This window comes from Neophocaena asiaeorientalis, unplaced genomic scaffold (assembly GCF_003031525.2).
Source record: "Neophocaena asiaeorientalis asiaeorientalis breed wild unplaced genomic scaffold, Neophocaena_asiaeorientalis_V1.1 scaffold1, whole genome shotgun sequence".
NCBI classification, from domain to species: domain Eukaryota; kingdom Metazoa; phylum Chordata; class Mammalia; order Artiodactyla; family Phocoenidae; genus Neophocaena; species Neophocaena asiaeorientalis.
The window spans coordinates 88,575-100,927 of record NW_020171981.1 but is presented as its reverse complement, the minus strand read 5'-3'; the positions used below and the strand labels follow the sequence as shown (position 1 = coordinate 100,927).

The following is a 12,353-nucleotide window of genomic DNA, read 5'->3' as shown; positions in this document are numbered from 1 at the left end:
GACGCCTACCCCGGGGTGAGGAACCGGCGTCTAGGGAGGAGGGCGCTGAGGCCGCGGGGGTGGGTGACTGGGGCCTGGGGGACGGACGGAAATGGGTGCTGGGGTAACCAGGGATCAGAGAGAGGGGCTTGGAGGACTGGGGAAAGCGTTGGGGTTTCTGAAAGGACTGCAGAGGTTTTGGGTGGGAGGCATTGGGGAGCAGGGTGAGATGAATGGGGTTTGGGAGAACCGGAGGATCCCGGAGGGGGCGCTAGGGGAATGTCGGGGGTCTTGGGCATTGGAGAGGGGAAGAACTAGGGCCTGAAAGGACCGGGAGGGGGTCCGGGAGCCTAGCAGAGATTCCGCTGAGGCAGCTGCTCCCGGGATCTCCCCTTTGCCCAACACCGGACCAACTTGTGTCCTCGGGCTGGGCTGCACGGGGTGTGGGAATGAGGAGGGCATTTGTCTGGGGTGAGCACTGGAGGATCTCACCTTGAGCCATTCGTGTCTGCAGAGTTATGTCCCCACCGTGTTTGAGAACTACACCGCGAGCTTTGAGATCGACAAGCGCCGCATTGAGCTCAACATGTGGGACACTTCAGGTAGCCAAGTCCCTCGGGGTCACCCTGACTTCCAGGGCCCCCACCCTGCTCCCTCCCTGGACTAGACCCTTAGGCTCCAGGTCAACCCAATCCATCCATCCTATTCTAGGAGGAAGGAAAATTAATTTTCTGCTTAAAGCCAGGAAAACTAGGCAGAGCTTTCAGAGACACATAGAAACCTTGTCCTGAGGGAGAAAGCCCAGTATCCCATCCCCTCAGCTCCATTCTGCATACCTGGGAAAGTTGGGAAGGAATGGCTTTTATTTTGGAACATGTTTCTTAGGAGATAGGGCTCGGTTTAGGAAAGACATTTAGAATTTCTTTCGGGGGCAGGAAACTGCTTCTCTAGACTGAACTATAGAAATCTGAGATCAAGTCCCGGGAGGGTGGGAGGGCTCTGCCCCTGCCCCTTCTCCTACAAAAAGGGAGGGATTTTTTGTTTTGTTTTAAATTTTTACTTGGCTCCCCTGGAGAGCTTTAGAAAATGTCTGTCAAAGCCCAGAAAGCACATGCAAAATTTTGTGAGAATGTTGAGAGATTTCATGAGCTTCTCAAAGACTCAGAAAAGATTAAGAATGATTACTTTTAGAGAACCCCCTAGGGAAGTGGAGAGCTGTTTTCTGCCATCTAACCTCCCCTCTGTCTACTCCCTTCCTTGGAGAAACACAGACTCCTTGATGGGTATTAATACCTGCTCTTTTCCATTCTCTGCTCAGAGTCCCTTGACCAGGATTGCTAAGGTCTCCCATTCCCTTCCAGGCCTTCTGCACACTCAGGACCCTCGTCTGTCCCCTCCCTCCCTGTCTTCTCTCAGGTTCCTCTTACTACGATAACGTCCGGCCTCTGGCCTATCCTGATTCGGATGCTGTGCTCATCTGCTTTGACATTAGCCGACCAGAAACACTGGACAGTGTCCTCAAGAAGGTGGGAGCCTAGGGAAGCAGGACGGCTAGACTGAGGGGGACCAGAAAACACATGGGCCGGGAGGAGGGAATTACAGCTGAGCATGGCCATCACGGAGAGTGTGTGTGAAGCTCTCACCCTTCCCAATCCCCCCCTGACTTCCTGGACATCAGTCCTCAGAGCTGGATATGGCATCTGGGGGAGATGGGGGACAACAGGGAGGAGTACTCAAGGGACTTCTCGTCCACCCTCCCCATCTCCTTGGGTGTGGGAGCCCCAGATGGAGGGGATAGGAATGCTGCTGCTGGAGCTCAGGAAAGCCGTGTGGTCTCCTCTCCAGGCCCCTATCTCCATGAGAAAAGCCCATGGTGAATGGACAGAAGTCGGCTAAGGCAGCCCCAGTTCCCAGGGAGGGGAAGGGAGGGCGGGATTGGTCTGTTCCCAGGAGCAAATTTGGGAAAGGGGATGGCAGACCCTTCATGGCCACTGAGGTAGAAGCAGGGCCCCACCCCTGCCCTCTCCTCCCTTCCCTTCTCCCACACCCTTCCTGCTTTCAGCCCAAGCCCACCATTCTCACCTCCTTGCTTACTTATACGGGAGAGCCCAGAGAGGTGCATGGTTTCTGCGTGCTGTGAGCAAGGATTCACCCCGTGCTGCCTTCTGCCCCCGCGTAACTCTGTTTTCTTCCTCCAAATAGTGGCAAGGGGAGACTCAGGAGTTTTGCCCCAATGCCAAGGTTGTGCTGGTTGGCTGTAAACTAGACATGCGGACCGACCTGGCCACACTGAGGGAGCTGTCCAAGCAGAGGCTTATCCCCGTTACACATGAACAGGTGGGACCCTTGATCTCTGACCTAGTCCCAGCCTAGACCTCTCACCTCTGCCCCTCTCAGCCTCTGATTTGAAAACACCCTATTTGGCTAATCCCTTGCCCTGGCCTCTGACCTGATCCCTTGACCACCCCCTGCCCTCAGCTTCCCTGCCCCTTGCTGAGCTGCAGGCTAAGCCCTGTAACTCTCTCCACTCACTCCATCCTTCCAGGGCACTGTGCTGGCCAAGCAGGTGGGGGCCGTGTCCTACGTGGAGTGCTCCTCCCGGTCCTCTGAGCGCAGCGTCAGAGATGTCTTCCACGTGGCCACAGTGGCCTCCCTCGGCCGGGGCCATAGGCAGCTGCGCCGTACTGACTCACGCCGGGGACTTCAGCGATCTACTCAGCTGGCAGGACGGCCAGACCGGGGAAACGGGAATGGGACCGGAAACGAGGGCGAGATACACAAGGATAGAGCCAAGAGCTGCAACCTCATGTGAAGGGCCCCGTGGGCAGACTGAGGAGGGAAGGTGTAGGCACAGTTGTCCCCCTGCTGGCCCCCGGCCTCCTGACCTCCTGACTCTGGCTGGGACTTTAGGGTGGGCGAGTGAGCAGTTCTCCTGGGCAGGGAAGCTGGAGGCAGAAGGGTACCGCCATTCCCCACATCCTCATTCAGCTCCTCTCCAAGGCAAGTTGAGGGAACTAGCAGAACAGGCATCTGGGCTGGGAGCTGGGATGGGGCCAGGGGGTTGGGGAAGCTGGCATCAAGCGGTGACCTTGGTTGAGTCTCAGTACATGAAGGGTGCCTTCCCTCCCCACCTTCAGTTCCCATATCCTGGTCCTGGCTTCCTTCCCCAAGGAAAGTATCCATTCTCTGACCTTCCCTCTTCCTCTCCTCTCACTTCTACAGCTGTTCTCACTCATCCTAACCTCCAGGCAACATGCACTAAATTAAAAAGCAAGTTGAGAAGCCTCTCCCCTGATTTACCCACCAGTCTTAGCTCCCTCCCTCCCTTCCCCCAAGAGTCCCCAAATAAAGCCCATGTCCATGGAAAACGACTGTGGCTTTAGTTTTGTTGCTTTCTAAAAAAACAATCTACCAGTCTCTAGCAGCAGGAGGGAAAGTTAGACTTCAGTAAGAACTTCCCTGTCGATGCCCACAGATGGAGCAGAGGAAAAAGCTATGGGTTGGATCAGCAGTGTCCTTTTCGGAGCCAGAGGCGGGAGAGAGAGATATCTTGGGAATATTCATGTCAGTTAATGAGCCAGACAATCCTAGAGCCGTTGGGGGTTTTAAAGTGGACTGATGTGCAATTCTTTACTCAGCCCAACGGGGGCCCCCTGCTAATGTGGGAAGGGTCCGGCTGAAGTTGTCCAAGCCCCTTGCTCACCGTGTCCAGCCCCAACTTGGAATCTGCTGGTGCCCTGGGAGCTGTGGGTGTAGGGAGGGCATCAAAAGCCTCCACATCAGGGTGACCCTGTACAGAGTGGTTTCCCAAGGGAACAGTAGTTTGATTCTGGGGTCTCCTTGGAGGCTGGGGCAGGGGCTCTCTCCCTCTTTCCATCCTGAGCTCCTTGATGATTTTGGAGGGAGCACAAGATGTGAGTTGAGGGTCACACCTCCCCAACCCCCTACAGAAGGAAAGACGGTGGAGGGGCCGGCCAGAGCACTTGTTGTCTGGAAAGACAGTGCTGGTCTGTTTTCTCCGGAGTCTGGTTTCACATTGTCCTGTATTCCCTCCCTGGCTCTGATCCCACTGGCCTCTTTTCGGTGACATTCTCCCCCAGGAACCATCCATGGCTCTCCCCTCCCCCAGCCCCAGCCAGTTCTTCAGACACACTCTGGGAGAGAACACAGACCTTACCCTCCCATCTGCTGGGATCCCCACCTAATTCACAGCCCATCTTTCCCTCATTCATTCAGCAAATGTGTACTGAGCACCAACTCTGTGCCAGACACTGGCTTGGGATTCTGAAAGGACCAGTCTCTGTGCTCTGGAGGCCAGCCTGGTGGGGAAGAGAGGTACCCCAGGTGTGATGGTTCCTTGGTTGTGGAAGCTCCTTACAGCCTCAGAAGCCTATCCTCTGAGCCAGGTCCTTGAGGGTTGAAGAGGAGTTTGCCAGGCAGGGAAGGGGCAGGAAAGGCACTCTGAGCAGAGGGTACAGCATGTGCAAACACGTGGAGATGAGGAAGAGCATGGCACCACTGGGGCTGCCACGGCAGGGAGGGCGGAAGACAAGACTAGGAAGGTACAGGGAGGCCGCGGCAGGGCCCACAAGGGAACCAGGGCTTCATTCTGAGGATGTGAGGCAGCATGAGGGATTTCAAGCAGAGAATGAAGGGACCAGATTTGGTTTTTGGATAGATGGTTATCCGGATGAGGTGATGGGGGGCTGGGGAGGGCGTGGGGGGGGGGGCGCAGGGAGGGTGTCTAGGGGGTTTGGCTCTGTGATGTGTCATTTAAAATAGCATCTCCCTCGGGACTTCCCTGGCGGTTCAGTGGTTAAGACTCTGTGCTTCCACTGCAGGGGGCACGGGTTCAGTCCCTGGTCAGGTAACTAAGATCCTGCATGCCAGGCAGTGTGGCCAAAAAATAAACAAATAAAATAGCTTCTCCCTTCCCTATGCCAGGGTCCAGTCTTGAGAGGAAAGGAAATCCCCACCCACTCCTGGCTCATCAAACACTCCTTATCCTCCCTCTTCCTCCAAGACCCTGTCCTGGTCCATCTCAGCCAATCTCCTCAAGGATTCTGGGACAGCTTCAAAGGCACCGGGCACCCTACCCTCTTAAGCTGAGACCTGGTTAGGGGCTGACTCCAGGATCCTCTGCAAGGATACTGAGTCCTGGATTGAGGGTGCTGGAGAGCGCTGGGGCTCAGCTAGGTGGACCTCAGTCTGGTCCCAGAGGCCTGACCCTTCCCCCACAGGGGCCTGATATACCACTGTCTTGGGATTTTGTCTGTGGCTTCTCATCTCCACTTTGAACTTTGGTACAAACCAGGCTCAAAGTACGGAGTGTTTGCACCCCCTCTCTTCTCCCAACCTCCCTCTCCTGCCATGCTCAGGGAATGCAAACACATTTCAGTATTTGCCTAAAACAAACATAATTAGGAAGATAAATCAGCTGGAGGAATCCCTAAAGTTTATAATACATTTCCAGTACCACCGGGAACAGATATTGGTCCTCTCTGCAGGTCTGGGTTGCCAGACGTTTTATTTCCTCTACAGACGGGTCTGTGCCTGTGGGCTGAGGAGCCCAAAGGGTGAGAGGAGGGAATAGGGCTGCTCCTAGATCCTCAAAGGCCCCTGCAGGCTGGAAGGAGGGGACCTTCCCCTCACCCCAGATGCAGGAGTCAGACCCAGCTTCCTCCTCTGCAGCTGTTTCCCCCACAAATTGGACACCCCTTTGGGAAACAATGTAGCCTCGTTAATCATTTAATGAAATAAACAACTAATCACATTGTGTTGCCGCCAGTGCTTCTTAACCTCAGCAATCAGCCTGCCCTGGAGGGAGGAGGCGCAAGGAAGGAATGGGGTGGGGGCGGGGACTTGGTCTAACACCTGACATGCTTCAGCTGACAGAGGGTCATCCCCTTATGACTCGAGCCTTTCCAGGAGGGACAGTCATGAAAAGCGCTTAATATTTGGAGGCAGAGGTCCGAGGGCCTGGGTCCTAGCTCTGCTGCTTCCTCCCTGGGGAGCCTTTAGTGAGGCCCTGCAGGCATCTGAACCTCAGTTTTCATACTTGGAAAAGGGAGCTGATTGCCACATCTGCCTCACTGTGTTGCTGAGGAGGATTCAGAGAGGAGAAAGGATGTAGAGAAGTTGTTTGACCCTTTAAAGGGGGCTGAACTGATACCGACCTTTATTCTTTACAACTTGCACATCCAGGCTTGAGTGCCTCTGAACTGGGCCTGATGGAATAAGGAAAGGCTTCTTGGAGAGGGCCTCTTGTGCTGGGATTCAGACTGGAGGAAGGCCAGAAGACAGGAAGGGGCAGGTCAGGTGTCTCGTCCCCATACCTATCCTGAGGGCTAGAGAGAGAGGTCTAGTGACTCCTCCAAAGGACATCCTTTGGTCCCCCATTTTTCTGAACTCCCCCCATTACCTTTTCTGAAGTCTGGGTGAGGGCACCAGGTTGCCATAGCGACCCCACTCCAGGTACACGCAGACTGGTCCTGCAGGCTGTGGGAGGTGGGGGGAAGGGGTCATGTTCCGCAGGTTCCCGGTGGACACCAGGACCCTGGCAGGCAGTCCTGGTACAGCTGTCCCCTACACTACTCTCTCTTCCCCAGGAAAGGGGTTCAGCTCTTCTGAGTATCCCCCCCTCCCTCTCTGCCAACAAAGGAGTTTCTTCTACACAGTGCAGCCCCTCTCCCCCCTTTCCCCCTTTCAGCTGGGTTCCCAGGTCTCTCTCCATTTCTAGCCAATCCCCTACTCCCTCTCCTCAAGGCTGGGGGTGAGGGTCAGAGAGAGGGGAGGCACCAGGTCCAGGCATGTGGGGTGATTCCCAAGCAGCTACCCGCCGCCTGCAGCCAAAGAGACAAGAGGGACACGTACATAAGTGCCCCTCCCCCCAAGAAAATGCCTCTGCTGTTGACTCCTAAATAACAGATGTCTGTCTGCATATTAATGAGATTGGACGAATAATTGGTGAGTTTTTCATTCAGTGTCAGAATGAACCCAGAGGCCTTATGTTCATGCACACAGACACCCACTCACTGACTCTCCCCTTCCCCCAGAGCACAATGAGACAGAGGCAGTGGCTGGCAAGCTTGAACCACAAAGGGGAGGGGCAGACAGGGAAGTGGGAGGGGGCGTCAGCAGGAGGGAGACTGCCACCGTCTGGGTCTGTCAGGTTTCTCCCTCTTGCCTGCTATCTCCCCAGTCCCCGACTCCCACCAGGGGCAAAAGCTTGCATTTGTGCGATTTCACCACCAGGCAGAAGGGGCCCAGAGGAAGGTGGGAGCCTGAAGGTAGGGAGGGGGGAGGCAGGTGCTGCCCAGAGGGGAGCAACAAAGCAGTGGCCTCCTTCAGCAAGGTTGTTGCCTCCCATGAGCCTGGAATCAGGGGGCCCTTGCCCTGCTTAGCCCCTGCGCCAGGGTGTGAGGTGGGTTTTGAATCAGATAGCTGCCATCTGCCAGCTGAGTGCTCTTGTGCAAATTACCCAACCTCTCTGAGCCTCTCATTTTCCCGTCTCCAAGAACGCCGCCTTGCAAGACTGAAAGGAAGAAATGAGATAAAATGTGTCATGTGTCTGTCTTAGTGCCTGGTTTACAATAGGCCCCCACACATATTTGTTTTCTCCCCACCTATCCCTAAAACACACCAAGACAGTTTCAAAATTGCTGCCTCTCCTGCCAGACACTCGCTCGTTAGGGCAGGGGCGAATTAGAAGTTTAGTAATTATCCCGGCTGCCTAGAAACCTGTGGGTAAAGATACAGAGAGGAGCAGGAACAGAGAAAGAGATTAGATAGACAGAGGAGAGAGAAGTGATGGAACCCAAGGCCTGGAACAGAAGGATAGACCACAGAGACACAGAGCCGCAAGCTGGGAATGGAGAAGGTACTGCAAGCAGTGGAGTGAGCCCTGGAGTGAGAGTCTAGAATCTACACTGTGGATTCCAGAAGCCCCGGCTCTGCCATGCTCACTGTTTGACCTTAGCAAGTCTCATCCTCTCTTAGCATCTTAGTCTCCTCATCTGTAAAATGAGGGGTTGATTTGCTCTCTGGGTCCCTTCGCACTGTGTGAGAACAGGAGTCCCAGTGGCAGCGGGTTGGTGGGGGGAGCAGGGGAGAGGAGGCGGGATCGCCCCCCCCCCCCAGCAACTTACTATGGCCCATCGGTCACTCTTGCTCTGTGTCCTCCCTCCCTTGGTAAATAGATCTGCTGCGCCAGCAAACAACTGTCCATTGTGTCCTAATGAGGGACGAGCAGGGAAAACCAATCACTTATGATGCAAATGAGCGGCGGCTGCGGCCTCCTTGCTTTCACTGAGTGCCTCTCTTCAGCGCTGCCCCAGTTGGGCCTTTCTCCTTAGCCCCAGTTCCCATCTGGTCCTGGAGGAGGAGGGGGCAGGCCCAGACTGCCCTTCCTATTGTCGTTCATTGCCACTCTCGGCAAGGGGGCTCTACCCTCACAGCTTCCGCTAGGCCCAGCTTCTCTCCCCACCCCCAAAGAGCTCCCAGGGCAGCTCGGGTTTTGTTTTTAATTAAGGTGAAATTCACGTAACATAAAATTAACCATTTTAAGGTGTACAGTCTGTGGTATTTAGTGCGTTCACACTGTTGTACAACCACCACCCCTCTGGGCGTGGGTGTCAGGCCCTCCTGCCCATCTCCACGCCCTACAGGCTCCGGTGGCACAGGGAAGCTGCGGAGGCCTCAGCAAAGGGTCGAGGAGTAATGGAGGTTGGTGTTAGGCTAAGGCTGAGAAAAGCCCAGAGCTGGCCTGGGGTGAAGAGGACAAGGCCTGCTCTTTAGAATGGAGCCCAGGGAGAAAGCTCGGGCTTTGGTGGGAAGGGAAAGATCATCTCTGCTTTCCCCAGCACAGTCCTGGGGCCACATCTTTAGGAAATGGCCTCTTGAATTGCTGTAGAGATTTTTTTTCCTTCATTTTTCTGACATTTGGTTGGAAACCAGAGGAGGTTCCAGCACAGATCTTGGCTTCCATGGCTTTCAGAGTCTCTGGGCACTTGGGGATGGCCCCACCAGCAGGCGTCTCACCTTGGCAGCTGTGGAGCGCCGTGAGACGGCCCCCAAAGCCCTTTGCCTCCAGGAGAGACCTCTCCTCACCAAGCTCCAGGCTTCACCAAGGGAAGATTTTCTACCCACTTGGCACTAGCTTATTGCAGAAGTCCTATAGCCTAACAGCTGGGAAGACCCACATAAGTTGTAATTTGAGTTTCTCTTGCCATTTGGTTTTAGATTGTTTTCAAAAGATGGTAAACATCTGATTACCTGTGTGTCTGTGTTACCTTTGGATTCACCTCTTTTTCCCTCCTCCCTAATCTGGGACATGTAGTAATGCTTTAAACAAACAAACAAACAAACAAACCCCACAAAAACTCTTTTGGAATTAACCAGTGCCAACTGCTGCAGCATTGCAGAGAAAAAACTTTACAGGGTCACAAACTTTCTTTTATCTTCCCTGGCCCCTACCCGCACTCAACTGGATTCCACACTCCCTCTCTCAGACAAGGCACAGCCCAGACACCATAATGAGAGCATTTTCATCTGTGTTCTAATGAATAGGGAGTCCTGGGCTAGTGAGCTCCAGGTCTGCCATCAATTCACTGGGTGACCTTTGACCAGGCCCTGGACCTCAGTTTTGTTTTTGCTTTTGTTTTTTTTGCTGTGTGGCTCGGCTCGTGGGATCTTAGTTCCCCAGACAGGAACTGGACCCAGGCCCTTGGCAGTGGAAAGCATGCCAAGTCCCAACCACTGGACTGCCAGGGAATTCCCATGGACCTCAGTTTTATTACCTATAAAGTGGGGATAACAATCTCTACCCTAGTGATCTCCTAGGGAACAAGCAAGGAGAGAGAAATAATGGTTGTGCCAGGGCTTTGAACTTGCAAAGAGATTATCATAAGCATCCTAATTATTTCTCCAGTGATGATGGCATAGCAGTTTATCTATCTTGAGTATCTAGCCTGGAGGAGGCCCTGCTGGAGGACACATGGAGAGAGGAAACACCTTCTCTGTATGCGTGGGTGTTGGTTTGATTCATCACAAAGCAGTAGGCTTCATGATAGGCAAAAGAGAATCAAGGAGGAAATCTGTAAGTGTGGGCTTAGAAGAGGAAGAGTGATTCTTGGACGTTTAGATCTCTCGTACTGCTTTTGGAGTAAATTTGGGTACTAGAAAAACGGGTGGGAGGGATTGAAGGGAATTAGCACCCTCAGTGGCAGAACGTGGCTTGTTTTCCAGGACTAAAGTTCTTGAGGGTGGGGCTAGCAGCTGGATAAGGCCTTTACTCAATGAGTCCATTCACTCATTCTTTAACTGTTGCATTCAGCAAATATTCATTGAGTACCCATCAGGGTGTCTGCCAGGAACAGAGCTGGGTTATAACAAAGATAAAATGATACTAATCCTACCCATAAGGACCTTCTAGTCAAATAGAGACAATAGAGTATGTGCAAAATAACTTACTGAGGGAAGAAAGTATCATAAATAAAGCAAAGCTTCTGGGATGCTCAGAGTGGGGAGATTCTGGCCTGGAAGTGGGGAGGGCTCTGTGGAGGAGGTGGGGTGGGCAGTATTTGGGCCTGCAGAGTTGGCAGAGCAGGACTCACTGAGGACAAGACAGAGTGTGAGCAAAATCTGTGGGTCCCCATATTTGGTGGCCAGGGTGCCTGAAAGGAAACAGCAGGTGAGGCACTGGTGAGGATGGATTTCGGCTTAGAAGGGACAGCCTGGGGACACTGGGTGGGTCAGAGAAATAGATCCTTAGGAGATTCTCCCAAATCTTCTTTTGGATCCTCCCCCTAATTCTGCTAGTTGGGGGCTCTTAACTGGGACTTCTGGAATCTCCCGGCTTTTCACCTGGCCAAATCGTACCCAAGAGCCAGCTTCAGATGCTTTGCCCCTTATACTAAGCCAGTGGTTCTCAAACTTGAGCTTGTTTCTAGGAATCACAGATTGCTGGCCCCATGCCCGGTTTCTGATTCAGGAGGTCTGAAGTGAGCCCCTGGAATTCGCTATCTAACAAGTTCCTAGACTATGTCGTTAGCCCCCACTTCCATTCCCCATCAGGGGACCACGCTTTGAGAATCACTGCATTAAGCTGTACGTCAAAACTGCCTTAGCATTCTGGGTGCCGTCACTAAGTCTCAAAGCTCTTGTTTGTCGGCCCCCATAATGTGGAGGCGTGAGGTGCCTCCACAGCAGGCAGAGCCCATCACACAGCCCACAAGGGTCTTCCGAACCAGAAGACACAATTCTGCAAGGGTTATCGGTGGCCTCCTTGCTCCGCCCATTGAATAGTAAGCTCCTCCTCCCTCCCTTCCACACCCCTAGCATACACAGAGTCCACTACGAAACCAGGCACGTAGTGGCCCCCTCAGTCATTAACCTTGTTGTTATCACCTCCTAGGACTGGTTCCCAGCACAGTTTAGCCTCACACAAATCTTTGTTTGCATCAAAGTCTTGCCACCTCCTTTTGTGGTGTGATCTTGGGCAAGTTGCCTGACCTCTCAAAGTGCCATTTCCCTCATTGGTAAGGTGGGAATAGTGCCTGGCACTTAGGAGTGTGGCACGTGACAGTCGCTTATGATTGTTGTTGCTCCTGAGAGCTGGCAAGATCGATGGTCCACAGACCCCATTTCTCTTCCTTTTTAATTGAGTCATCTCCCACCTGCCTCCTGTTTTGCCCTCCTTGGGCCTTTTCTGTCATCACTCTGTGTCTCCCTGCCTTTCTCCCTCCAGGCCAGCTTTCCATTCTCCCCTCACAGGGCCCGCTGGTGGCCGACTCTCACTGGGTAAGGATTGTCTGTACCTTGATCTCCATCAGTCAATAAAGGTAAATTACAAAATCATTTGTTTTACTTGTTCTCATTACCTGGAGGGCTGTCTGAAATTGCCTTTCTTTGGAAAGCCACATTTGCATATCTCTATGCTGGAGTCAAAAGCTGCAGCTGTGGTTTCACTGCAATTTAAATATTAATAAAACCTCCTAAACCTCTAGCTGTTGTTTTAAGCAGTCTGGCTCTTCTCCTAGGTTGCTAATATAATTTAATCTTTGTCCTTTGCTTTGTATTTGTTTAAAGAGCCATTCTGGAGTCAACTGGAGCTAGCTGCTGCAACTTTGTAGATAAGAACCACTCACCAGCTTGGGAACCTTAGTTTTCCTTAACAGGCCCAAGATCTTCCTAGAGACAAAAGAATAGACAGTAGGTAACATTTTATACCAATTAGCAGCCCCTTACACTAAGCCAGTGGTTCTCAAACCTGAGCTTGCTTCAGAATCATAGACTGCTGGGCTCTTCCCCTAGTTGTGATTCAGTAGGTCTGGAGTGAGGCCCTGGAATCTGCATATCTAACAGGTTTTGCCTGC

General features: G+C 53.0%; 1 protein-coding gene across 1 annotated transcript; it reads left to right on the top strand.

The window, feature by feature from the left end:
- The first annotated feature begins 6 nt into the window (after positions 1-6).
- On the top strand, positions 7-3,350 carry RND2 (Rho family GTPase 2). Its single transcript, XM_024744871.1, has 5 exons — positions 7-15; positions 494-581; positions 1,396-1,505; positions 2,182-2,316; positions 2,525-3,350. Exons 2-5 carry the CDS (start codon positions 566-568, stop codon positions 2,789-2,791), a joined length of 528 nt encoding a protein of 175 aa, XP_024600639.1. The 5' UTR covers positions 7-15; positions 494-565; the 3' UTR covers positions 2,792-3,350.
- The last annotated feature ends 9,003 nt before the right edge of the window (positions 3,351-12,353 follow it).